This window comes from Polistes fuscatus, unplaced genomic scaffold, assembly GCF_010416935.1.
Source record: "Polistes fuscatus isolate 324 unplaced genomic scaffold, CU_Pfus_HIC Scaffold68, whole genome shotgun sequence".
In the NCBI taxonomy this organism is placed as follows: Eukaryota; Metazoa; Arthropoda; class Insecta; order Hymenoptera; family Vespidae; genus Polistes; species Polistes fuscatus.
The window spans coordinates 11,193-38,535 of NW_025113149.1; the positions used below are offsets into that span (position 1 = coordinate 11,193).

General features: G+C 30.7%; 1 protein-coding gene and 3 long non-coding RNA genes across 9 annotated transcripts; 1 reads left to right on the forward strand and 3 right to left on the reverse strand.

Moving 5' to 3' along the window:
- Positions 1–4,369: 4,369 nt before the first annotated feature.
- On the reverse strand, positions 4,370–5,432 carry LOC122523808. The gene is made up of 2 exons (XR_006305383.1): positions 5,195–5,432; positions 4,370–5,101 (listed from the first exon to the last, which is right to left on the reverse strand). It is a non-coding gene; the product is annotated as an uncharacterized LOC122523808 (long non-coding RNA).
- A 526-nt stretch (positions 5,433–5,958) lies between these two features.
- On the reverse strand, positions 5,959–6,510 carry LOC122523811. Its single transcript, XR_006305390.1, has 2 exons — positions 6,320–6,510; positions 5,959–6,128 (listed from the first exon to the last, which is right to left on the reverse strand). It is a non-coding gene; the product is annotated as an uncharacterized LOC122523811 (long non-coding RNA).
- Positions 6,511–11,267: 4,757 nt separating this feature from the next.
- On the forward strand, positions 11,268–12,626 carry LOC122523807. Its single transcript, XR_006305381.1, has 2 exons — positions 11,268–12,022; positions 12,386–12,626. It is a non-coding gene; the product is annotated as an uncharacterized LOC122523807 (long non-coding RNA).
- A 2,132-nt stretch (positions 12,627–14,758) lies between these two features.
- LOC122523810 lies at positions 14,759–21,791 on the reverse strand. 6 transcript variants are annotated; one of them, XR_006305389.1, is made up of 4 exons: positions 21,489–21,791; positions 17,888–18,073; positions 16,210–16,283; positions 14,759–15,779 (listed from the first exon to the last, which is right to left on the reverse strand). XR_006305389.1 is itself a non-coding variant. In XM_043645682.1 (2 exons), the coding sequence occupies exon 2, from the start codon at positions 15,473–15,475 to the stop codon at positions 15,008–15,010; it is 468 nt and encodes a 155-aa protein (XP_043501617.1). In that variant the 5' UTR covers positions 15,476–15,779; positions 16,302–16,321; the 3' UTR covers positions 14,759–15,007. The 6 variants fall into 6 exon arrangements, 1 of the variants encoding a protein (XP_043501617.1); XR_006305384.1 differs by lacking the exon at positions 21,489–21,791 and adding an exon at positions 18,151–18,274; XR_006305388.1 differs by lacking the exons at positions 16,210–16,283; positions 21,489–21,791 and adding an exon at positions 18,151–18,271 and having other exon boundaries at positions 14,759–15,512.
- Positions 21,792–27,343: the final 5,552 nt, after the last annotated feature.

Here is a 27,343-nt window from a genome sequence, read left to right on the forward strand (position 1 = left end):
TCTGCGTATGGGCTAATAGGTTAAACCTTAGCTTGTATAACCAAGCTGGTCGCCCCACGTGCGTTCGGCACGGTTAATTTTGGACATCAAGTAATTTGCTGGCCCTTAAATTGCTTGAGAAACGGGACGTACTTATGTTATCCACTATCCATACTAGCGAATTTACATCTACAGGAAAGAGAAATTATAGGACGCAAGAAATTATATGTATGCCCAAATGTTTAGTTGATTATAATTCGTCAATGGGCGCCATCGACAAATGCAATATGGTTATTAGTTCCATTAAATCCATCAGAAAATCCATAAAATGGTACAAGAAGTACTTTTTTCATTTACTAGATATTGCCGTTTAGAATTCTTATTGTTTATATAAATAAAAAACTGGAAAAGTTGATATTGCAGAAGGCATGGATCATAATTTTTGTAACATATTTGGTGTGCCACATTCTATTCTGACTGATCAAGGAACAAATTTCACAGGCTCCTTACTAAGGGCAATTTCAAAAGGATACCGTTGTAAGCAAATAAAAACCACGACATTTCATCCGCAATCCAATAGATCGCTCGAACGTTCGCATATTATCTTAATCGAATATTTGAAACAAATTATTAGTAATAAAAATAGATGCAGGGTCGTCAATCGGGAAAAATTAAAATTTGCTTAACATGGAAATTATAGAAATTCTTTTTAATACAGTTAAATAAATAAGTAAATGTACACGTTCTCTTATAATAAGCTATCATAAGATATATTTATAACGAAGCACTAGAAAATAAATTTCTAGGTGCTTCTCTTAAAGGGGGGAGGTGTTACGTCTTAACGACGACTTAATTCGAAAAGTACGCATTCTCATCTTCAATCTAACTATTGTCATTACATGTGAGAATAAAAAAATAATGTAAGAAAATAAATGAGAACACGTCGATCGCGTGATCTGTAGCTAGCAGCGATATTGCGAAATAAGGATTTCGAATGAGACGTAACATTCTTCTAAAAATAAAAGAGATATTTAGAAGCTAGTAAATTTGTATTTCCAATAGAAACGTATTACTCTGTTCGCTAGGATATGTTTTTGTAAGTAAGAGTATGCGAGAATGCGTGTATACGTGTGACTAGCAACGTAAGAATAAGCGGATATATAAATATATATATAAGAAAAGCATCAGAATAAAGAGATCATTTTTAGTATTATGTTGTATTATGTAGTATTGTATTGTATTAGTTAGTTAGTAGTACTCAGTCTTCCGAATTCAGTCAAAAGAATAAATTCGAATTTTGCTCATTGAATTAAGTTACTATTTTTGCAATTAAACTTACAAGGGGACCTTACACTGGGACCCCCACAGATCTTAACGAGCTTTGGTATATTAGTAGTATACTTTTAGGGTGTTATCGTGGTAAAGGGTTTTTTCAAAATGCGCAGTCGTTTTTGAGAAAAAAGGTTTGTTTTGACTTTTGTTGTATATATGTTTAAATTATTTTAATTTGAGTGTGTATCAAGTGACGCGATAGCGTCAGTAATAGCGTTCTCGCTTCTCGCGCTGTTATTCAGTGTTCGATCCTTCGTGGGGAAAGTTTTTTTTATTAATTTTTTTTCTTTCTGTTTTCTAATTTTTTTTTCATATTTATTAATTTTTATATATATACAGGAAAGACGAAATTATTTATTACAAAAAAAATTAGAAATAATAAATTTTTTAAAATCTTGCGCAAATAATAAAGGAAAATTGATTACTTGAATTACAGTTAACATTTTATTTTTTAACAGATATATAAAAATAGATAAATCTTCAATACACTAACAAATAACATTCGTATATATTCTAATCATTAACAATTTCATGTTGATATAATAATAAGTTCATGCCTTATTAAAACCAAATGAAAGAGAAATATTTTTAAACGTTCATCAGGTTTGTTTTTCAACAGATCTTTTAAAAAATCGTTGTTCATGTAACAAGGCATTTTTTATTAATTGCGCGAAATGTGAAAAAATTTATTGTTTTGAATGCTTTTACGAGAACTATCACTCTGGAAGCTGCGTTTAATAAATAATTATAAATGTACAACAAATGTTAAAACTCATAGATATAAAAAATTATACATGAAATTGTATAATTCGCCGCCGGACACCTTTTTCTGGAGGACCTCCAGAAGATCGTCTATAGGAGCAGTACAACATTATATTTTTGAAATCGGACAACGGGGTCTTAAAATTTAATAAATTTGCTATAAGTACATGTTTTTTTATATAAATGTTAAATAAAAGGTCTTTCCAAAAAAAATTCTTAAAAAAACATGTTTTTTTGCGCTCGCAACTGGATATAACCTTTTCAGCGTATACAAGCTCCAGGATTAAAATTCGCTAATAAGTATTTAGGACCGTATATCGTAGTAAAAAATTTGCGTGATTCAAGACATATTGTTCAGAAAGCGGGAAAGGTGGAAGGTGGTCCAGCTCAGACTTCAACAGCGACGGAATTTAAGAAACCGTGATCGAATGAAGAAGCGTTTTCTAGCGATTAAGAGTGTGACATTGGAGGACGAATGTAAAGCAGAATAGAAAAGTGTAGGAATGTAAGAATAAAAGTTAGAAAGTAAGAAAGAACATGCTTGTAGCGTACGTGATCTTAAGCACGTCGATCATGAAATCTGTTGCTACCCGCTATGGTACGAAGTAGGGATTTCAAACGAAAAGGTAGTTAAAGGTGAAATACGCCAGAAACAAAAGACAACAAATAGATATTTCTAGAATAAGACAAAGATGCTTTTAAATCTACAGAGATATTTATAGAATAAGTAAAGATGTTTTTCTGATATGTAAAGCTACAAAAAATGTCCCCTGTTGTTATGGTATGAAGAAATGAGAGAGTATGTGTGCATGTGTGTGCGCGTGTGTTTAGCGTAGTAAAGAAATAAGTAATGTAAGACAAAAGCGACTATATATATATATATATATAGGAGAGAGCGTGTATGTGTGTGTATGCGATAAGCAGTTTACAAATAAAATAATGTTAATTCAAAAAAGCAAAGCAAGTTCTATACCGTGTCAGAATCTGTACTATTGTAAATATATCTGACCGCATATAAAAATATGACAAACAAAGAGTGAGGCCAGTTTTTGGTCAAGCTGTGAAGCCTTGACCAAGAAATGACCTAAAGAATTTTAAGGATAAAAGAAATTCAGGAATGAACAGGAAGCAATGTTTCGTGTTTCATGTGAATGTATATATAAATATAAGAACAGAAGAAATTTAAAGACGTAGATAATCGCTATTAGAAGTGCGAATATAGATATTTTTAGAATAACTAAAAACGATTTTCTTGGAAGTAAAACTACAAGCAATGTTGTTGTTTCTTTTAACACGTTGGATAGTGTGAGTATGAGTGTATGAAAAAGTATGTGTGCGTATTTATGGCGTACGTGACGACGAAGCAGAGTAGGGATTTAGAAAAAAAGGTAAAGTTAAGGAGAAAGACACCGAAAAGAAATGACAATAGACGATAAATGATGAACGATAAACGATAGAAAGGCAAGAAGGTAGTTAAAGCAGGAAATTGTTTAGAAGTCTATAACAATGTTAATTGCGTACATTTCATTTTCAGGTTTCTTCGACTCACATAATCGGTGATTTATGGAAATAAAAATAAATTTGTTTTGTTTGTTACGTTACCGATTTAACGAAGTCTCGTATATTCTCCTAACAAATGATTAGCGAAAAAAATTAATGTTTACATTCCGAGAGCGTATAAATCAGTTAGTAATTATAGCCATTACATCGGTATCTCTGTATCGCGTACCTTATCAAGCTGTACAGCATTTTGTTATTTCAAAAATCGCATTTTAATTTGTAAGGAAAATAGTTTTTTAAAAATGAATTATATTTTCAATTTTTTTAATGATAATTTATAATAAGAATTATTGATATATGAATTAGATCCTAATTCTAAAATAGTACCAAAATTACGGGCATAGAATTAATGAAAATAAAAGTCAAAGTGAATTGTTAATTGATTATTTACTGATGCACTAAATAATACTATAGACGAAAATGAACTTATTGAAAATAGTAACATTTTTTAATTGAATGATGTTATTAAACATAAAGTAGCATCCAAAAATATAAGCGGGTCCAGAAATAACAGAGCACCGTACGTAATGTGTTAAGAATTAAAGTAAGATTATTACCATTTTCTGTAGTAGCTCGTGGAATTAGGCTCAATGGCACACCTTCGATCAACGATAATAAAATAACATTAGTCACGAGAAAAAATAACTAATTTTACTAAAATATATTCTGTTAAATATAATTATCTTGTAATCCATTCTTTCACGTTAACGATCAATTTTAATGAAAAACTCACTAATTTTACGTAAAGCAGATACACATTTATTAACGAGAAACACAAACACAAGATTCAACAGGGCAAACGAAAGTGACTTGGTTTGCTTCCTGATCTTCTTTATAAACCTATTCCTGCCCCCACTTCCCTGACAAGTTACTTCCTTTCCACAACGAACAGTTTTCAGAATATACGAACTTTGTTCCTCATTGGATAGTCATACGAACATACTGACGCCCACGAGGCTCATTGACTTAGGAAATTAACATATCTTGCGCGGAAAGCGACTAAAGTTGTTCTGAAAACACCCGCTTTTGCGTTGTGTGTGTTTGATTTTGGTGTGGTCGAGTGTGACGGGCGGCATGATGTATGTTGCCCGATAATGTATTCTTCTCAACATTGCTTAAATTGCATTTGGTGTTCTATAGAATATCTAAGTAAGCATTATGTACAATGCTTAGGAAAAGCGCAATTCTCCTGTTTTCTACGTCGCCTAAAAACGCCTGGAATTGCTCATAATTGCGGCATTTCCCACTTGGACTATAACATATATATTACTATATAGATTTATTTAAAGATATAATTTGATAGGGGAAAAAATCGTAATTGTCTATAACTGTCCAAATCAATAATTAATAATCGTCGTGTTTTTTTCTTTTAACGTCTTATTTCCTAACAAAATCATCTCTTACAACGTCGTACTATGCTCTTCTTTATTCGTCATACTTCTTAGCAGAATCTTTCAGTTTCTATCTACTGTAGGCAGAAAAAAGTACTCAGAGCGCAAAGGGTTGAGTTAAATGAAGTTTGTCAATTTATTAATTAAATCAATTAGATATATATTTTTACCTTCATCGTTGGAACATTCCAATTCTTCCTCATTGCTTTCATTTTCTAATCCATCATCTTGTTTTCTGTGTGTATAAATGTTTTTTCTTTAATTCTAATATGCCATTTAAAATAGAGGAATACCAAATGCTTAAGTTTTCCCACTGCCTTTTTCAGCAGCTCCAAGAATATTTCTTCTTCCAAATATCGCTGGTGGCAATGTTAAAGATTGTATTGTTGTAGGAGTATAAAACTTTTCATCAATAAAGCTTTTATTATTTCCTTTGGTGTACTAAGGAATTCTGCACTCCATACAGAAACGTAGATGATCATTTTTTCATTATTATTATCGTTGTTTTCGCACAAAATTTTCTCTTTTTGTTTACAAATTTTGTTTACGAATCGTTATAAAAATATCAAATCTTGCTACAAAATAATAACATGGAATTTGAAGTTGATGATAATAAAAGGAAGCTTTTTCTGACTTCTAAATCAATAATTAAGCTTTAGAGCTTGTGTCGGTAAGGTAGATGCCATCAAATTTTACTCTTTTTTATGTAATTTCTATAGAATATAAATTTTTTGATGAGAGACTCTACGAGAACATGTTTGATTAGCGTCTGCTCGTTTTTTGTATAGTTTAGAATTAAAATTTTCAATCGATATAATTTTAACATTAGAATTGTTTTTTAACGACGAGACGTCGAAGGTAAGGAATAACATTCGTGATTTTTATCATTTCGACACAAATGTGATCTTTTATAATAAGATTATTTCATTTTTTCTTTCATTTATCATTTCTCATTTTTCATTCTCATTCCATTTCTTTATTTACAGTTCCCATAATACTACACAATGTTTTTGATTTGAATAACTTCAATTGATATTCATCGAGAAGATTTAACATTTCTAATGAATCTACTTAAGAGATAAACATTTTCTATACTGTATGTTGCTGAAATATATAGTTATTGATTTACTTAATTTATAAGTGTGAATGTATTACAAAATATATTGGATGAAAAATATATAATTATATATTATAATAATAATTATATATAAATATATGAGATATATGTAAATTCAATTATATATTATAAATATAATAATAATTAGAAAAAAGTAATGATTTCAATAAAAACTCACCGCTATTATTTGTCTTCTCATCTCTATCAGATTTTTCATTATTTATTTGACGATTCGCGCAAGCTTGAAAAAGTTGTAGGAAATTCATCGGCATGGTCTTTCACGTATTTATTCGATAATAAGTCAGCATAATACGTTGATACTTTATAATCTGATGGCCAATCATCGTATATCGTATTTCTCAAGAAGTTTCTTTTTCATTTTGTTGGTTCCGCCGTGGATATGTTTTAACCTCATTTGATTTTTCTAATAGCAATAATAAATGACTTATACTCGCATTTGTCAATTTGTCAAATAAAAAATTATTAAAAAAAAAAAAAAATAAGTAACCTATTTGTATAATTATGCGTAAATTACTTACTTAAAACAGAAGAAATATCAATTTCTTTGATACCTTCATCCGAAGAAACATTAATTACTTCATAATTTTCTTTATTCGCGATACTTTGTATCGAAGAAAGATGATTTGATTTTTTAGAAATTAAAGACGGTAAAGGTAGAAGATTATCGTGATCAATATATTTAATATCACGGTATACGTTCCGGACTTTCAAATAATTTACACGTAGATTCACGTTGATATTTTTCGTTTGTAGATTTGTTATCTAATACTTCTAGTACATTCACGTTTGTAGATTTGTTTTTAATACTTTTGGTACATTCACGTTTTTCTAATTTCTTTTAATAAATTGTATTTCCGATTCGCTAACGGACGTTGATGATACGACGAATCTTCTTCCTCTTTTATTAACACATCTAATTTTTTATTGTTAGGTTTAATTTTGGAAAAATTTTTTTACGTTTAATCTGTTTCTTATTATCAAATGTATGTCCCTTAATACTAGTTTCATTTTTGCTTTACGCTGTCCGACGAGGTACACTTTATATACGAAATCGATCATGAACTACTGACAATATCACGTTTAATGGGAGTGCTAATAATTTTAGTTACCGTTTTATACATTTTATGATGTAAAATAAATTCTTCGATGTTACGTTTACAATGACTAAATACGATTTGACTTCATCTCTATGGAACATTATATTATTACTAACATACAAGTTTTTATTTCCTTTTTAACACAAGTTTAGAGTTTTTTTAAATGTTTTTTTTAAATGTATATATTCATATGTAGGAGTGTAGTAACAGTAGCTTAAAAACAAAAGCGGCGTGAGTGACGATTAACGACCATGAATAAGAAACATAAGATAAACAACCGACAGTCGGTAGGAAGAAAAGTGCGTGTATGGGTCCGTGTGAGAATGTGTATGAAAGTACGTTGTAAGATGAAGAAGATCGTTCTATTTCAAATATGTTTTGTTTACAAGGTGTATAAGGCGATATCGGCTTGTCGCTAACTGAATATGATCATGCCGAAGCTTCTCGAAGATTCTCGAACCGAAGTAAGAAGGAAGAGATCTAGATGTCTTACGATCGAAAAGGGTCGAGAAGGTTCGAAAAAGAAGTAAGAACGTAGATGAGAAAAGATGTATAAATTCGCGGCGGAAAAGACCGACGTGGCAATTGAGATTGTAAAGTTGTTCTGAAAGCAGTCATCGTTTAATAGCCAAGCAACGAGCACGTCTTATATATATGTGGATGCGAGCACCTCCAAGCCAAACACTTAAATAGGCATTCGTGAGGAGAATGGACGGTGGGCCCTGGATAGCTCAATTGGTTAAAGAGCAGTCGCCCGGAAAGCGGAAGATCCGGGTTCGAGTCCCGGTCCAGTCTGTCCAACGGCCCAATTTTTTCACGAATCCTATATATATTATATATATGTATTATTATTTAATTTATTTAAAATATATTGCATTTCCTCGTTAAGAAAGGTTTCTCTTCTATATCAACCTATTGACAACATCGCGGAATTCTTACCTTTTTATTCGTTAGATATCTTTTCGGAAGACTGACTGGGGAGGGGAAATCCTACATATATATTTATGTGTTTACTAACAAACTCCTAAGAATATAAAATTCTATGAAAGAAAATTGAATGCGTAGATTATTATGTGTGAAAGAAAATATTAAATAATTTTCAAGATTATTTGTTAATCGCATCCTATTCCCATTATTTATTTATTTATACACCGACTTCAAAACGTTCGACATGAATTTATTTCAATAAACAATTGCAAAGAATTTACAAGAAGACATTACAGTTGAACACTAAGGGATTTGTACGAGCTTGGGTACATCAGTAGTATACTTTTAAGTTATTCTTTTGCTAAATATTTCGGTGAACTGACTAGCCAATTTGGAGAAATGATTTTAAAATTTTCTTTTTTTTATATATGTGCTTATGTTCTTGTAAATTGAATTGTTGTTCAATTAGCGTTCGACATGAATTTATTACACCGACTTCAAAACGTGTCGACATGAATTGATTTCAATAAACAATTGCCAAAGACTTTACAAGAAGACATTACAGTTGAACACTAAGGGATTTGTACGAGCTTGGGTACATCAGTAGTATACTTTTAAGTTATTCTTTTGCTAAAATATTTCGGTGAACTGACTAGCCAATTTGGAGAAAAATGATTTTAAAATTTTCTTTTTTTTTATATATGTGCTTATGTTCTTGTAAATTGAATTGTTGTTCAATTAGCGCGATTTTTTTAATTTTTTGGTTGTAAAAAGTATTTTTTATTTTAATTTCTTTTTATCGTACATTACAAAAGTGAAAAACATCTTACAAAAAATATTAAACTGATAAAATATAGTTTTATGATTGGTTATAACAAGTATAAATCTCATCATAATATTTATCTATAGATATATATCTAGTTTTTTGTTATTATATATGAGGGAGCTTAGTGCCATTTCGGCATTTTAAAATAATTATTATAACATCAATGAAAAAGTACAAAAAAACCAATAAAACGTAACATTGATCAATTGGCGCGTTAGCGTAGGATGTACTATTCTCGCGTGTCGATCGGATAAGTTAGTGTTCGATTCTATTAGGGAAGTAACCTTTTTTATAAATATCTCTTATCTGTAAGATTGAAAAATTTTTTATACATTTATTAATATTTATTAAAAATTTTTATTGAAATAATTAAAATTTTTATTGAATTAATTTAATTTTATTGCATAAAATTTTAATGATTAGAGTATATATTATATATAATTGTTACTTATTACTATTAAGGTTGTATATATTTTTATTATGTTTACCGGTTAAAAAATAAAATGATAACTGTAATTCTAGTAAACAATCGTCTCTTATTATTTGCACAAGATTTAAAAGAATTTATTGTTTCCAATATTTTATGATATTTTTATTCTCTTTCTTGTATATAATTAAAAATTACAAAATGTAGAAAAATTTTTAAACTTGTAAGATAGAACTAACTTAAAAAAAGAAAACCCAAGAAGAATCGAACACTAACCTACCAGACCGACAGACGAGAACGTAACGTCCTACGATATCGCACCAATTGATAAAAAATTGAATTTGCAAGAATATAAGCACACCTATAAAAAAAGAATCAAATTAAAAATCTTTTTTTTCAGAATTGGCTAGCCGGTTCACCGAAATATTTTACTGAAAGAATACCTTAAATGGATACTAATGATGTACTAAAGCTTGTAAAAATCCGTTGGTGTTCAACTGTAATGTCATCTTGTAAATATTATGTCAAATGCTTGGGAAAAGTCCGCAACAATTCTTTTGTTTCCTACATTGTCAAATAACGCTTTGCATTGAGGGCAATGCCGAGGAATTGCTAACATTGGCCGATTTTTCACTATTCCACAAACATATACATATATCTACTACTCGTTTTATGTCGTCCTTTCACATTAGGTGTCTTATGTTTGAAAATTTCTGTTACTTTTTACACAGGATATTCTTGTGAACGTTCGTTATATCCTGTACGTCATAAAATATAAATATTCCACTCTGATAGAAACAGAGAGTGTGTCTTGATTTGGGTGTGGGTTTCTTAGATCACTTTGTTTGTGTGACATAGGGGGATGTTAAAGTACGGATCACTTCCGTTTCATTCTTCTGTTATCGAACTTATTTCCTTCTCTATGTAGGAAATTTAACTTTCCCTAACTACATTATGTTAAATTCATTACATTATCGTGATATATACAGGGTGTCGTAGGGTGTCTCACTAAACATTACCAATATATTTACAAGCAAAAATAAGACAAAATATCATATAAACATAAGCTTTTCAATGCTTTATTAAAACGTTGTAAATAAAAATATAAAATGATGATTATCTGGTGTTGTTTGTTACTATCACGCGGATTGAAGTCTTATAAAATTCCATTTCGAACTGCTACCCGTTATCATGAATGTAGAACAAAAATCTATGAAAAATGAAACCTATTGTATTACTAATTTCATATTCATTTTTTTTCATTTCAGTAAATACATCGCAAATATTTTGTCTCAACTTTTGACGAAACACTAGTTCTTAATCATTTCGTATTTTTGATTATAACTTTTTAATAAAATATTTAAAAGTCTATGTTTATATAACATTTTTGTCTTATTTTTGTTTGTAAAATATGTGTGTAATATTTGGCGAGAGAAAATTAAGATATCCTGTCTATGATATAATAAAAAAATTATAAGTAATATAATTATAAAATAATGAAGAAAAATAATATAATATTTTATATACCAAAAATATAGTATATATCTTTAAAATATTGAAAAGTATTGAATGAAGTAAATAATTTAGTAATCAAGTAACATTAAGGGGTTATATCCACTTGTGATTTTCAAAAAAAATTTTTTTTTTTTTTTCATTTTTTGAATGTAAATATTTCAAGAATATTCTCTGAAAATTTCAAATCGATCCGACAATTAGTTTCGGAGATATGAGCGTATTAGTAAGAACGTCTCCGAGCGTTCGAAAGTAGGCGGAGCACGAGCCGGAGTAGTAGCTGTTTCTGGTAGCCGCTATACTTTTGATTTCGACTTATATTGTGTTTGGGACCCTAAGATAATAATACAAAAGGTCTAGTTTATACGTGAAACCTATGTTGAGGAATTTTAAGTTAAAAATATGTGAACTCATCAGTTAAAAGTGATCTTCCACGTGGACAAGTTGTGTTTTTGCTCAGTTTGTGTATTTCTCAGTGTGTATAGTTTAATTAATTAAAGTAAAAAATGCCTCGTAAAATTAGCAGAGAAACTCGTAGAACTTCCAGTGAACAGTTGTCTCGAAGAAATAAACGGAAGAACGTTTTTAATCCGAAAACCGTGGAATATGATGATAGCAGTTTGATTATGAGGCCTTACCACCTGATGTTGCAACAGCTATTTTTCCAATTTACGAAGATCTAAGTAACAAAAAATTATTGGAACGATGCGTTGGTGGTTTTACCCAGAACAATAATGAAAGTTATAATCAGCTGATATGGAAAATAACTCCAAAAATTATTCCAGCTGGCTCTAAAATTGTGGAAATAGCTGCAAACATTGCAGCCGGGGTCTTTAATGAAGGTAAAACATCTCTTCTTTATTATATGAGTGCTATGGGATTATCACTTGGACCCAATGCTCATTCCTTCGTGAGTAAAGAGAACGCAGAGCGCATCTCAATTTCGGACGCAAGAGCGCAAGGGTCGACGCGCGAGGGGAGAATGGCTCGTAGACAACAACAACTAAACATTTTGGATGCAAACGACGAAGTAGAGGGTTCCTCTTATGGTGCTGGAATAGATGACACGATGTAAGTTGAAAAAAAAATTTTTAATTTAGTGTAAATCATTCCCGAAACTTTAAACGCGTTTATCTCAAAACCGTGTTTTCAGAGTCGGTGAGCAAAATTTCTCCGAAACCGCTAAACCGATCGGTTTGAAATTTTCACACCACTTACTCAGATATATTTTTCAGGTAATGATCGAAGGAATAAGGTTTTGGACAATAATTTCGATTTTTTAAGCCACTTTGAAGTGAAAAATTTTCATGAAAAACTGAATTTTTTTTTTGAACAGCCGCCATTTTGTCAAAAATCAAAATTTTGACTAGACCTTCGATCATTACCTGTATTTATTTATTACAAAACTAAATATTTTTGGTTTTTGGTTTTCAGATAATTTGGACCAGAGATATCTTGTACACCGCCAAGCACTTTTTTTTGGAGGTCTCTCCGCAGATCATCTACAGGAGCTAGGGGATCCAATATTTTTTTAAATAAATTTCTGATTGTTAAAGTACATTAAATTCTGTTTAAGTACATTTTTTTCATTAATGTATAAAATTAAATGCCTCTTTGGAAAAAATTCACAAAAAAACGCGTTTTTTCTGCCTCGCAAGTGGATATAACCCCTTAATATATAACAGGACGAGGTCCTAATAAAAAGTAGAAGATAAAGTAACCTTAACTTGAAATGAACAATAATTGTAAAATAATGAAAGATAGTGTTACGTCCTGTGACGTAATAAAAAGTGTGGTCTATTTTAGTCAAGCTGTGAAGTCTTTACCAGGGAATAACCTAAAGAATTGCGATTAGATTGGTGAGTGATGAAATTTGAATGTAAGAAACTGGAGTGGAAGAAAGTAGTTAAAATATGAATTTGATTGGAGTTCTATTGCGGTGAAAGTAGATAATTAAATATTAAAGTAAGATGCTTACCTTTTACTGCTGCTGGTGGGATAGGCCTCTGGCTCTGGTTCAATCAACGCTATTAGAATAATTCTAGTCGCGGATAATAAATATATTTTACTGACTCTCAGATTCGTTTATCTTTAATATTTATTCTTTTACGCTACTGATCAATCTTACAGAATGTTTCCTTGATTTTACAGAATGCAGAATACGGACTTATTAATAAAAACACCATACAGACTTATAAACAGACTTACTAACTAACAAGGAGACCGTCAGATTGACACCTGTCAGATTTTTTTTTAAACTTTGCACACTTGTAGTAGTCCATGAGAATATTCATTGTATTTAAAAAAAAAAAAGATATTTCAAGCGTTTTCGAAAAAAAGGGAATAGAAATTAGGCAAAAATGATTTCGCGCGTTTCTCCGATGTAGTCGGATCGATTCATCGACGGGAAAAATATTTTTTTTCGGTCTTTTTTATTTTTTGTTTTTTTTTTTTATTATAAAGTATGTTTAATTAATTTTATTTTTTTTTCTAGAGTACGTTATATCAATTTTTTAAGGAATATAATAAAAAAGAGGTGCATTTGTATTAAAAATCGTGTGAAGTTTGTTCTTTTCGCCAACGTTATTATTTTATTAAGAAATCAACATTATTACGCAAGTTATATAATTAAAAATTAAAAATAGAATTATAAGCAATAAATAACAAACATTAGTTTTTTACGTACTTGGAATGATACATTTGTCAAGATAATATTCGCTGTACAGACACACTAAAAATAAATTTAATACGGTTTCGTCGGTATTGATTATAAGTAAAAAAAATACAAGTACAGAGAGTTATTAATAATTAAAAATGTATTCTGTTATTTTGTTACAATAAAATCAGCATAGTGTTTGATCATATTACACTGGCTGACTCTTTGATCGTCTTTTCATAATTTAAAAAATTCATTCGCTGCGATAGATCTTTTTTTAAGATTGTTTATCGATATCTAATAATGCCTTCGGCTACTTCTGTGCGTTTTCGAGCCCAAGATTTTTATAGCTTTATTATTCTGTATATCTATATATTTTGGATTATAAGCGCGACGTTTTTAAATCGAATTTTGATGCTTATGGCACGCCGTTTTTTTATTTATTGTCAAAAGTAGTGAACCTTCAATAAAAGAAAAATAATAATTCATTTTAACAGAAACTATTATTATTTAGTCGAGAATAAAAATAATGAATTAATTTTGTGCCTTGCCATAAAATTCATTAGAATAATTAATTGATATTAATTTTGAGTCACAAAAATTTATTTGTATATTTTTGTAGAATATAATGAAGGCAAGGTTAGTCGCGAGCGATGTAAATAGTAATAAATGTTTCTATTTCTGAAATTGTAAAGAAATTAAATAGGTTTATTTTTCCAAGTGTACTAGGTTATTTCTTATTAAATTGAAAATTATGCTTCACTTAAGGATGATTCGAACATTTAACTAAAATCTTTTGCAAGTTTCACGTTGAGACCGTGCATACATAAATATTCCGACAGCATCTGCACCAGTTTCATTTTGTTCTTAACATTGGAGAGAAACCTTTTTTGACTTAAAGTCACTATTGTGCTCTCATTGAACTCTATATCTGGTACCATGTTCCGTTGTCGTCGGCGGTATCTTTCGTACGATTTTATTCCTACATATTCCTCGGTGTATCCATCAAAGACGACCGAAGGATTTTCTCCGTATTTTTGGATAATATTCGAGTAATATTATTCGCAAATTCTTTTAAAGGATGCTCCATGCGGCCAGCAGATGTTTTGCAGGAGGAATCCGCCATCAATGACAAAGGTCCAATTGCGGATGGAAGTTTGGTTTTGTAAAATGTACGGCTTTAATACTTTGCACACTCAAAGTATTGCACCCATAGTTGTGCTGTAGGTCCTCGATTTTTTAAAATTGCCAATTGTGTAGTCAAGTTCGCAGTAATCGAAGTAATCGAAGTAATCGAAGGATCCGATTGACAATCGCCGATAGTCGGAGGTTCTGTACACCAACTTTGGAGAAAAGCTTTAACGTCTTCGTCGTATTGTTGACGTATTTCACCTTCGATTTCACGGCAGATCATTACTCCCAGATTGATAAATGTCAAGGATATGAGCACGCATCGCACGAGCATAAGCATGCCCCGTCAACATCTTTTTCACTGATGCTGGAGCGTATGTTACTGCCCAGATATCTTCAAGTCCGCTGCCATTCATAATGTGACCGATTGAGCCCAAGTAGGACATGAGCAAGCGAACCACAACATTTTTCAGTATATCCTGTGATGCAGCAACAATCGCACAAGCTTTATAGTACAATGGTTGGTCGAATGTTTCGAAACACATTTTCTGATTAATTCGACGAGTCTCAACTAGAGCGGTGCGTAAAGCTGTGTTGATAGTGCTCATATTGGAAGAAGGCTGATTGATAAGAGGCAGACAAACAACTTTGGAAACATCATTAGTGTTATCCGTCGTTAAAACCTCCATAAAACCTCTCCAACTCGTACATTTTCTATGTTGCAGTGCTTTGCCCATAGATATGTCGAGTATGCGGCTGGCAATACAGGCGAATCTATGGAAAAGAGTTTCCTTGTATCAGCGTACTCGATATTTTCCGATCCGTTCGAGTGGCCTGTCCATGGTATGATTCGCACTATGGTCTGTGACGCTATCGTTGCAGCTGATATTTTTGAGGCACTTTTTAATATTTTCGTCCGACCTTCATAGCTTAGTTTCTCCTCCGGCGTGTAGATAGCTATTCTACCTAAGCTGTGATACGTATTGTAGCCGGATGGCTTTGGATAAAGTTCCAACGTTGTGATCGGTATTATCAAAGCATCTAGAAGCATCTCAGGATTCCAAGTTAAGGCGAATCAAATATAAAAGAATTCATCACGACAAAGCTCCTACCGACGCGAAGTGTGAGATCGAGGGAACCAAGAGGCTGGCCGAGGAGAGAAATGACGAGGCCAAAAAGCAAAAGAAGGAAGAGAATGGTGATAGTGACATAGAAGAAGAAGAAATTGAGGAGGAAGTAGGAGAAGAGGAAAAGGTAGATGGTGATGGAGAAGAAGACGACAAAGAAGATGACATTCCAGAAGGAGAGGAAGATTTGGAAGAAGGAGATGAAGCGGAAGGTGAAGGTGAAGAAGTGGAGGATTAGGAAGAAGACTCATAATGAAAAGAGTGGAAGAATAATGTAAGTAAAAAGGGAGGAAGGCACGTTGCATCATCGTCGATATTCGGCAATCTTTTCAGCAAACACTTACTATCATATTGAGTGGTTGGTAACAATGTTGACATCGATCGTGCCCAATCAATGTCACTGGATCATCCTCATTAACTACAAAATAAAAATTACCATCTCACCGGAGTTGTGTGGGACTGACGCATTATATTAATGCACTCGCATTTGTACTGTCTTGGCTCTTCGCAATTCTGATATCTTTTAGCCATCACCAAATACTATTAGGTCGTTCGCACGAAAATTGTACATTTGTCCTATGATAAATAAATCCAACATATATATATATATATATATATATATATATATATATATATATATATATTTTTTATTTTTGCTTTAGTTTTGTTTAGTTTCATTTCGTTTCGTTCCGTTTTGTTTTTCCTTAATGCACACACATTCATATACCATATGATTTACTTTGCGAGCCTCGCGCTCCTGCGAATACACTGCTATTACACATCAGTTGAAAAAAAATTCAACATATAACATATATATTTATATACCTGTATTTAGACTCCCTAATATACCAATTAAAATCCTGGTATATTAGATGGCTGCTGCTTGTCCTCGAGACAAATGTGCTACTTTAATATGAACCACCTATTAAATTGGTATTTGCCGTCATCTGGCTTTCTGCAAAGAAACATTTTTTAATGAAACTTATTTAAGAATAAATAAGAAAAATAAAAAAATTTTATTATATTTAAATAGCGTACAATGAACATTTGAATGCGACAGTTTTTTTTAAATTTGAAATCAAATTTACGTTTATAGTTCAACGAATGTCTCTCACCTAGTGCGTGTGATTGAATTTTTTTTTAACTGATGTGTAATAGCAGTGTATTCGCAGGAGCGCGATGCTCGCAAAGTAAATCATATGGTATATGAATGTGTGTGCAATAAGGAAAAACAAGACGGAACGAAACGAAATGAAACTATATAAACAAAATAAAATTCAACTAAGGTATAAATCGTATAGAGATCTCTCGACATTCGGATGTGTATATATCTATATGTATACGCAAACTAGTAGAGAAATTCATAAAAAGAAAAAACAAAAAAATATATACAAAAAAAAGAACCCCCATCGCTTCGTGCTCCCGTAAAATAAAGAGGCAGGTTTATTAAGGTTATGTAAATGCGATGTTCGCGTCAGGTAGTTGTATCGATAAATAATGTGTAACTTAAGCATTGCATAATAATTATACATAGTATGTATAAAGTTATGAAATAAGAAACATTTTATTATTAACGATAATATTATGTAACGTAATGTAAGGTAACGTAATGTAAGGTAACGTAATGTAAGGTAACGTAATGCGGGGAGGTTGTTACTCTTTAGATTTGGGCATAGCGAGTAGGGAGAGCATTTATATATTCAATCTCCAAAGCTCACAATGACTGCTGCGTTCTATCATCGTGGTTTCATTTCTGTTCATTTAATCTATTTTATTTTATTTTTATGCAAACACGTCAAAGAATCAATTCTATATTTATATTATTTCTTCTTACAGTTATTTGAAATAAAAGAGGAAATATAAAGTATGTAATAGCATTCTACAAATCTTAAAAATTATTTTATTATCGTTTAGATCACGTGTATTCGATAGTATAGAAAAAGATCCGATAACTCTCCCTATTCCAGTGTTCTCTCTCTCTTTCTCTCTTTCACTTTCACTTTCACTCACTCACTCACTCACCTTCATTTGAGCGTATTCGATTGTATTTTGATGTACTGCGGTTTTACTTTGACTTCATTGTCATGGGCTTCTCACAGCAATGATTCTGGTTGACTGTCGCAGAGAATAAGTGATTGGGTTTATTTCTAGTGATTCCTTTTCCTTAGTGACGACCAGTATCTTAACGGTAACGTTATTAATATATAGCTGCAAAAATAAAAAATTTATCAAAGACAGTTTTAACAGATCATTCTTTACGCTTGATAGAGATTATTATCACTTACAATTAGTTACATTCGACAGTCAAAACGCGATGATGCTCTTTATACGTTTAGTATTAAGAGTTTTGAAGGATCACTTGCAAACACAGATGCGTTCATATTGTCAGTTACTTTTTTGGGAGACTGTTAAATAAGAAGAAGGGTGAAGAGACATTGCGGTTACGACACCATTGTACTATAGCTGCATAATAATTAAATAAAAATAACGATAATTCGATGAATGCGAGAGAATGTCCCACGTTTTAATGTACAAATATTTTCGAATGAAATAGTTTAATAAACACAGTTAGATCGGATAAATCAATTCGTTCTCGTGAAGTAGCAATTATTATATTTTAATTAAAATTATATTTTAATGAAACAAAAAAAAATAATAATAAGAATAAGAAAAAAAAATAAAAATTATAAGAACAATCGCGGTTTTATAGATTGTCATGTCTCATATGACCGTAAAAAAAAAGAATTGGCTGTATGAAACTTAAGGAGATGGACTGGACCGTGTCCTTTCGTGCTTATATTTTAGAGCACGATTGTAAGTACGATCGTTTGTATGTATATGTGTGTATGCGTGCGTGCATGCGTGCGTGTGCGTATTGTATCCTAGACCTACGAGACCAATAAGAAAAAGACACAAAAAAAAGAAAAGTTGTGGAATGAAACGCGAGCGCATGAGAGATCGTCAGGCTGATTCTTATATATAGTCAATAAAGGAACAGATAAAAGCAAGATTTAAAGTAAATAAGAAGATTTTAAGTAAAATGTAAGGTTTAGAAGTAGATTGTAAGGTTTAAAGTAAAATGTATGGTTTAAAGTTAAGAGAGTATGGTTTAAAGTAATGTGTATGCTGTTAAGGTTAAAAATATTTATCAATATCCTAATTTTTCTTAACAATTATATCAAATTAAACACTAATACTATTAAACTTAATAAAATTAATACTAATAAATCTTAAATTAGATTATGTTATGTTACGTTACGAAGTACAATGAATTAGAATGAGATGTTAAGAAGTACAACGAGTAAGGATTGTTTTAGTTAAGTAAAACGTACAAAGTTTTAGTTCAAAATTACGACGAAAAACAGTGAAAGATACGACAGTAATTAATTAGTGATTCGGGGGGGAGAAGACTATCGACACTTACAATTCTATTCCACTATACTTTATCATATTATATTAAATTACATTCAATATACGCGTTTAAATAAATATATAGTTATATGTAGGATTAGGGAAAATGTATAAATAAAGGTGTGAATAAGTGTATAAAGACAAGAGACGGTTAAAATATGAATATTCAAATTGGTATTTCTAGGATACGATAAATGCGTTTTCTATATAAACAAATTTATTAGATATTTCTAGAATAAGTAAATATGTTTTTCTGATAGGTAGAGATATAAGAAATTTTGTCCTTTATTGTTATGGTTTGAAGAAATGTGTGTTTTTAACATATAACGCGTGTTCGTACAGATAGGTATATAAGAAATGTTCGTAAACCTAGTGTTAAGGATGTTTAGGAGCAATGAGAAATGTTACGAAGAGAATAAAAATTTGATAAAATTTTTCTTTCCTAATACTTAAACTAAATGTAAAAATTTTAAATTGATTTACTTTGTCGCTCCAAAGTTCCAAAGCTCCAAAGAGGTCCGCGCAAGGTTTAATTATTAATATAAAAAAATATCCACAAATGAGAAACTTAAACCAATGTTTCAAGATACCACAAATTCTGGTTATAAAAACAAATCCTAATTTTTTATCCTGCGTTATAGGTTACTGAACAGAAGTTGTTGACTGCTTTCCCGTCTTCCTATTCGGTAGAACGTGGATTCAGTGCCGTTATGAATCTCATCACAAAAAAAAGAAACCGACTATAAAATAGTGCTCGTGGGGATTCGCGGTTGCTTCTCACAAACATCGAACCAGACATAAATATACTGATAAAATCTCATCACGTTCATCAAAGTCATTAATTTTTTCTATTTAATTTTAAACAAAAGTTATAATTTCAATAAATACTTCTTCAACAATTTTTTTTTAAATTTTTGTCCTATGCTTTATAGTAGCTTTCTCACTTGGGGGTCCGTGGACAACTTTTGACTATAAAAAAGGGTCCATGGATCAAAAAAGTTTAGGAGCCACTGCAGTAAGAGAACGGTCGGGCGTGAGCGAAGTAATCCGTAATAGCGCTGCCGGCGCCAAGCGAAGAAATTTTTTCGAAACGCTCGGACGTCAAAGTATTAATATGAATTTATTAAATAACATTAATTAGAATTATTAATATTTAGGCATTATTAATTTATTGATATTCAGAATTATTAATGATTTAAATCACAACTGCATTTGCTATTAAGTTAATATGACGGCATTATTATTACCAAGGTTATTTACAATTATTTCATATTATTATCATTTCTCATTAAATTAAACATTATTGGTAAAATTAATATTTTGTTTTAATTAAGTGTTAAATTATTCAACAAACTACGATGAATTTCTATGAGTTACGAATAAAAAAAAAGAACAAATCAAAGTGATCAAAAGCATCAGACAATAAAAACAATAAACATTAGAAAGTCTCCTTTATTATTCGTTAACGTGCTCACGAGTTCCTACACGAGAAAACTAAAAAAAAAAGAAAGCAATAACCGCGAATAAAAGAAAAGTAACCTTAGAATTTCGTAAGAAAAGTTTTTATAGTTCACATATATACTTAAAAATAACCTTGATAAATGCGTAAAACATATTCATCTACCATTTCTATTTTATAATAATCTGTCTTTGATAATCCTTGAAAATATAAAGTATATAACTATAAACAAATACGAAACAAAGAGGCTACATTTTTCATAGACGCAAACTGATAATTTGTATAATCATAATTAGTCAGATTTCAGATACAATTTTCTGATATATTTAACGTATGAGCAATATTAAATATATAAAAACGAGTTCCTACGAAAGGCAAAGAAAGAAAGTAGTTCTTAATAAAATAAATAAATTATTTTTTAATCTACGAAAACTACTAATAAATATACATACATAACATAGGAATGTTACACGCTATAGAAAAAAGTTGCAAGAATATAATTATTAAATGAAATATAATATTAGAGAGTCACGAAACAATAAATTATTGTTGTTTCAAAATATAAAAAAAACCACCTTAAGATAACATAAGTGCTTATATAAAGTAATAATAAAAGAAAATTGTAAATTATAGCTAATTACCCCAAAATTTAGTATATTATTTAATTAAAATATTAACAAAAATCTACTTAAAATTCGAACAAATTTTTCCATAAAAAAATATATATAAAAAAATATATCTTTAAAGTCTTACCGTATTTATATATCAATCAGCGGAGAAGCCAAAGAAACTCGAGACTTCTTTCTGTAGACAAAACAACCGCTTCCTTCGAGAGCTCATTAACGAATGTTCATGGATTATGTGGCCAATCTAATTACACGGACATTAAACTCCTAGCTTTTCGACTAAAATCAACTGTACAATAAGAACGATATACTTTAACAATGCGACAATAGCGCTAATCACGCGCGAGATTCACTCTTGCCACTACGATATAGCGGAGAGAGACGGAAACTTAAAAGCGTAAGTAATTATTTCTTAACAGTTGGAATCAGCATTAAAAAATTGGAATAGAACCTCAACAGTTGAAAAAAATGAATAACAGCATTTAATTGCTAACTATTTGCTAATTCAAAATCCATAATTGCTAACTTTTTAATTAATTATTTAATTAGTTATTGACAATTAAAAATATGAAAACTTCTTTTTTTTAATTCTAAGTAAAACAACGTAGTTTGCAACAGCAGAAAAAAATTAATAAGTGAGCTAAATTGCTAATAAAATGGTTATTTAAAATCCATAATTGCTAATTTTTTTAACTAATTATTTAATTACTTATTAATTATTACAAATGTGGAAACGTCATCAGTGGGAGATTTTTTTCAAAGTGCGCTTGCGCCTTGAATTTGTAGTTGCACATGCGTATAACATATTAATAGCAATACAATTTGAATATATTTCTACAAGACATTTTACGAAACTAATAGTGGATTATGTAATTATAAAAAGACAATCTTGAGAAATTGTTAAACCTCTTCAAATGCTTCGCAAAATTGGATCATTAATTATTAAAATAAGTAAAGCAAAACATTACTACTAATATTGAAGTATTTTATTTTGTGTGTAAAACATGGTATTTTTATAATAATTTCATAATGTAGGGAAATAAAAAAGAATCTACGAAAAATTTTAGAATATTTTTTAAAATATTAAAATAATAAAAAAATATTTCAAGTTTCAGTTGCATTTATTAATCAAAAATATGAAAGTAGTTTTAGATTTGCTATTGCTACCTTAAGCATATACATTTTGAGACAGAATTAACTATTTTCTACCAGAAATTTTGTTTTTATTGTTGGCATAGTTAAATACAACACACACACAAAATTTCTTTATACATATATACATATATAATATGTTTGTAATCCTTAATTTGTTGAGAGTAAGAACCACAATTAGATTCGTCTAAAAATAAGAGTAATTTATTTAAACATAATAAATTAGATTAATAATGTAGGATTCGTGAAAAAATGTGGCCGTTGGACAGACTGGACCGAGACTTGAACCCGGATCTTCCGCTTTCCGGACGACTGCTCTTTAACCAATTGAGCTATCCAGGGCCCACCGTCCAATCTCCTCACGAACGCCTACTTAAGTGTTTGGCTTGGAGGTGCTCGCATCCCACAATAATTTTACAATATTTACACGTGATCAACTGACCTAAAATAAGAGAATCAACAATTAAAAGTTCATGCTCCCGTTTCTCTATTAATTGATGCCAATCTTAATACGTTTTTAATTAAATTTAATTTACAAGATTTTTCTACTAAACTTCTAAAACGCTCTTGCCAGATTTAAAGACTGTCACTCCTGTAAGATTTAAACACCAACTGTCACTCCTGCTAGATTTAAACACCAACTGTCTCTCCCTTCCTATCTCTCTAATGTTTTTGTTTATCCGATGTATAGCGTCACATCCAAACAGCTAATCACTCAATACACCGGCACATGTATACTAAGCTTACATCTTCCCTCCCCGAGCCGTTTAATTTTCTTGCAAAGACAAATTAAGCTTGAAATTTGTAAAAGCAATCAGCCTCGGGTATGAGCTTTGTAACATGGTATAGACCTAATGCTTTCCTTTTACGTCCGGAATTTATTTCAAATATTGAATCTGAGATTTTTCTTTGTATTATAAAGGGGCTAATTTTTCTCGTCCATTTTTTCCCTGTTTATTTTTTTCCGTTGGTTATATAAACCATATCATTTTCTTTAAAATTATGATTTATTCTATTTTTATCAAATAGGGTTTTATTATATATGTGTGATCTTTTTGATCGGAGCAGTGCTATATAGCGATCGTGTTCTAAATTATTCGAATTTTTGTTTGTGTCTTTTAATTCAGGAGGAAGTAAATCCGTAGACTCACCGCTCATCAAATAAGTAGGCGAAAATCCTGTTACAGTATGGACTGTATTATTGTATGCTTTCACGCATCTTTCCGCGATCTTCGACCAAGCCTTCTTTTTATCACCACTATTAAGCATACATCTTATTTTATTTATCAAAGTTTGGTTCAATCTCTTATTCAATCCATTTGAAAAGGGTGCATCTACTGCTGTGTGAATTAGATCAATATTTCTCTCCTTGAGGTAGTTTCTAAATTCTTTTGAGTTGATCGCTGGATATTGATCTGCTAGTAATATTTCAATCTTACTTTCCTTAGAAGTCTTATTGATTAATTTTATGAAGTCTTTAGCTGCTTGATCTTTAGAGCATACGATATAAGCAAATCTGGTGAAATGGTCAACCAGTAAATGTAAGTATCTTTTCGTTGATCTCTGTCCACCGAAGCCACCAATTGTATCCACTGATATTATTTGAAACGGTTTTTCTGCTGGACCCAAGTGTAACATCAATCCAAATCTCTTATTTAGTCTCGTTTTATTTTTTATGCAAATTTCGCAGCTTTTGCAAATCAATTTTATATTAGTCGACAAATTTGGTGCCGTATAAAATGGTCTCATTTTTGCTTCTAATTGGTTCATTCCAATATGGCAAAATTCTTCATGGATTTTTTTATTATTATTTTACTATATTCTTTGCTTAGGACTATTTTATTTCTTTTCTTTTTATCTTGTTTATAATAGATATTATTTTCCATGATAAGATATTTCTTATCTTTTAAGCTTGTATTCTTTTGTTGATCAATTATTATATCATTCAGGTTTATGATATTGACTGTTTTTAACTTGTCTTCGTCATTTTCATCGCGTTCATAGACAGGGTTTCTGCTAAGGCAGTCAGCTTCGGTGTTTTCTTTTCCAGGATTATATATGATTTTGCAATTATATTGCGATATATAGTGTAACATTTCTCCTAATTCATCATCTGTTCTATTTTTTATATTTAGATCTTCCAACGGTTTATGGTCTGTGTAAATCGTAAATGTGTTTCCAATCAGCCAATGTGGCCAAAATTTTAAACTTTCTTTTATAGCTAACAAGGGGACCTTACACTTAGTCCGACACGGATTTTAACGAGCTTTGGTATATTAGTAGTATACTTTGAGGTTGTTACCGTGGTAAAGTATTTTGTCCTAACGCTCAACCATTTTGAGAAAAAAGCTTTTGAAGTTTTGGTTTTTGTTGTATACATGTTTATATTATTTAAATTCGACCGTCTTTCAAGTAGCGCGCTAGCGTATCTAGTAGCGTTCTCGCTTTTCGTACCGCTAGTTAATGGTTCGATCCTTCATAGAGGAAGTTTTTTTTAATAATTTTTCTCTGTCTGTTTTCAAATTATTTTTTCATATTTTTTAATTTTTAAATATATACAGGAAAGAAAAAATTATTTATTATAAAAAAATTAGAAATAATAAATTTTTTCACATCTTGTGAAAATAATAAAGGAAAAGTTTATCCTTGAATTACAGTTAATATTTTATTTTTTAACAGGTATATAAAAATAGATAAATCTTCAATATACTAACAAATAACAATCGTATATATTCTAATCATTAACAATTTCATGTATAATCTTTTTATATCTATGTGTTTTAACATTTATTGTACATTTATTATTATTTATTAAACGCAGGTTCCAGAGTGATAGTTCTCGTAAAAGCATTCAAAACAATTAATTTTTTCACATCTCGCGCAATTAATAAAAGATGACTTGTTACATGAACAACGATTTTTTAAAAGATTTGTTGAAAAACAAACTTGATTAACATTTAAAAATATTTCTCTTTCATTTGGTTTTAATAATTTCAAAGCGTACCATGCATATCGAATCATTTTATGAAAAATTTTTGATGACAATTGATGATGGACTATTGATTGTATCTTGATACAATCTTCACGAGAGATAAGTCTTTATTTGTCTATTTTCATATACCTGTTAAAAAATAAAATGTTAATTGTAATTCAAGAATTAAATTTTCCTTTATTATTATCGCAAGATGTGAAAAAAATTTATTATTTCTAATTTTTTTGTAATAAATAATTTTTTCTTTCCTTTATATATTTAAAAATTAAAAAATATGAAAAAATAATTTGAAAACAGACAGAAAAAAATTATTAAAAAAAACTTCCTCTATGAAGGATCGAACCACTAACTAGCGGTACGAAAAGCGAGAACGCTACTAGATACGCTAGCGCGCTACTTGAAAGACGGTCGAATTTAAGATAATATAAACATGTATACAACAAAAACCAAAACTTCAAAAGCTTTTTTCTCAAAAATGGTTGAGCGTTAGGACAAAATACTTTACCACGGTAACAACCTCAAAGTATACTACAGTAAAACCTCTTTTTGTGCGGTGGATAGGGACCGCATAAAAGAAATCGTACAAAAAAATATTCGGTAATTTTATAAATACTTACATATTATAAACAACTTTGTACGATATACAGTAAAACCTCTTTTTGTGTGGTGGATAGGGACCGCATAAAAAAAGTCGCACTTAGAAAATACATCAATTATTTGCGAAATATAGATGTGAAAATGATTTCAATCAAATTAAATAATTGTTAGGAGATTGTTTAAATCAGATGAACAGCGTCGCGAAGTCCGGATACATCGTCGTCAAAGAGACCATGTAATCAGTTCGTCCACACATGTATATGTACATTGAAAGAAAACATAAAACTGGTAGCAACGCTGCTGAGATTTAGATACCGCATAAAAATAAATCGCACAAAACAAATCGCACAAAAATAAAATCGCACAAAAATAAAATCGTATAAAAAAGGACCGCACAAAAAGAGGTCTTACTGTACTAATATACCAAAGCTCGTTAAAATCCGTGTCGGACTAAGTGTAAGGTCCCCTTGTAAGCATTCTAGAAAGATTGCTTTCTTTTGTTTCTGTGATTCACTCAATTTTTTTGAAAAATAGGCTACTGGCTTACGTGTGCCATTTTTTGTGACTGTTTTAATATGGCTCCTATACCGTTGATACTCGCGTCTGTGTATATAAACGTTGGAGCTTTTTGATTATAAATAGCTAGGATTGGCTTTGAGCATAAATACTCTTTGACTTTATTGAAAGCAGCATCACAATCATTTGACCAACTAAAACTTATATTTTTCCTGAGTAGATTACGTAAAGGTTCGAGTAATACTGAGACGTTAGGGATGTATTTTCTGTAAAAATTGACTTTACCTAGAAATTGTCTGATGTTTTTCCTGTTTTTTGGTACCGGAAAGTCTATTATGGATTTTAAATTATCTTTTAAATGGGTTATAGTATTTTCTGTAATAAAGTGACCTAAATATTTCACTGAGTTGGCTGCAAATCTGCATTTTGTAAGTTTTAGTCTGAATCCTTCTTCTACAATAGCGTTCAATAATTGTTTTAAATGATTAACATGTTCTTTTTTGTTAACTCCGCCTGCATGATCGCAGATCAGCGATCATGTTGCCGGTCCTAAGCCCGGGAAAAGGAGGAAGGTTGTTGGATCAGGTTAGCTCCCTACCCAACGTAAAAAAAAGACTACGGCTCATAGAACCGACACTCTGCCTCGGAATAGGACGGATATACAGATGACGACACATGCAAGGAAAAGGACAACGAAATGGAAGAAAGAACATATAATGCGTCTG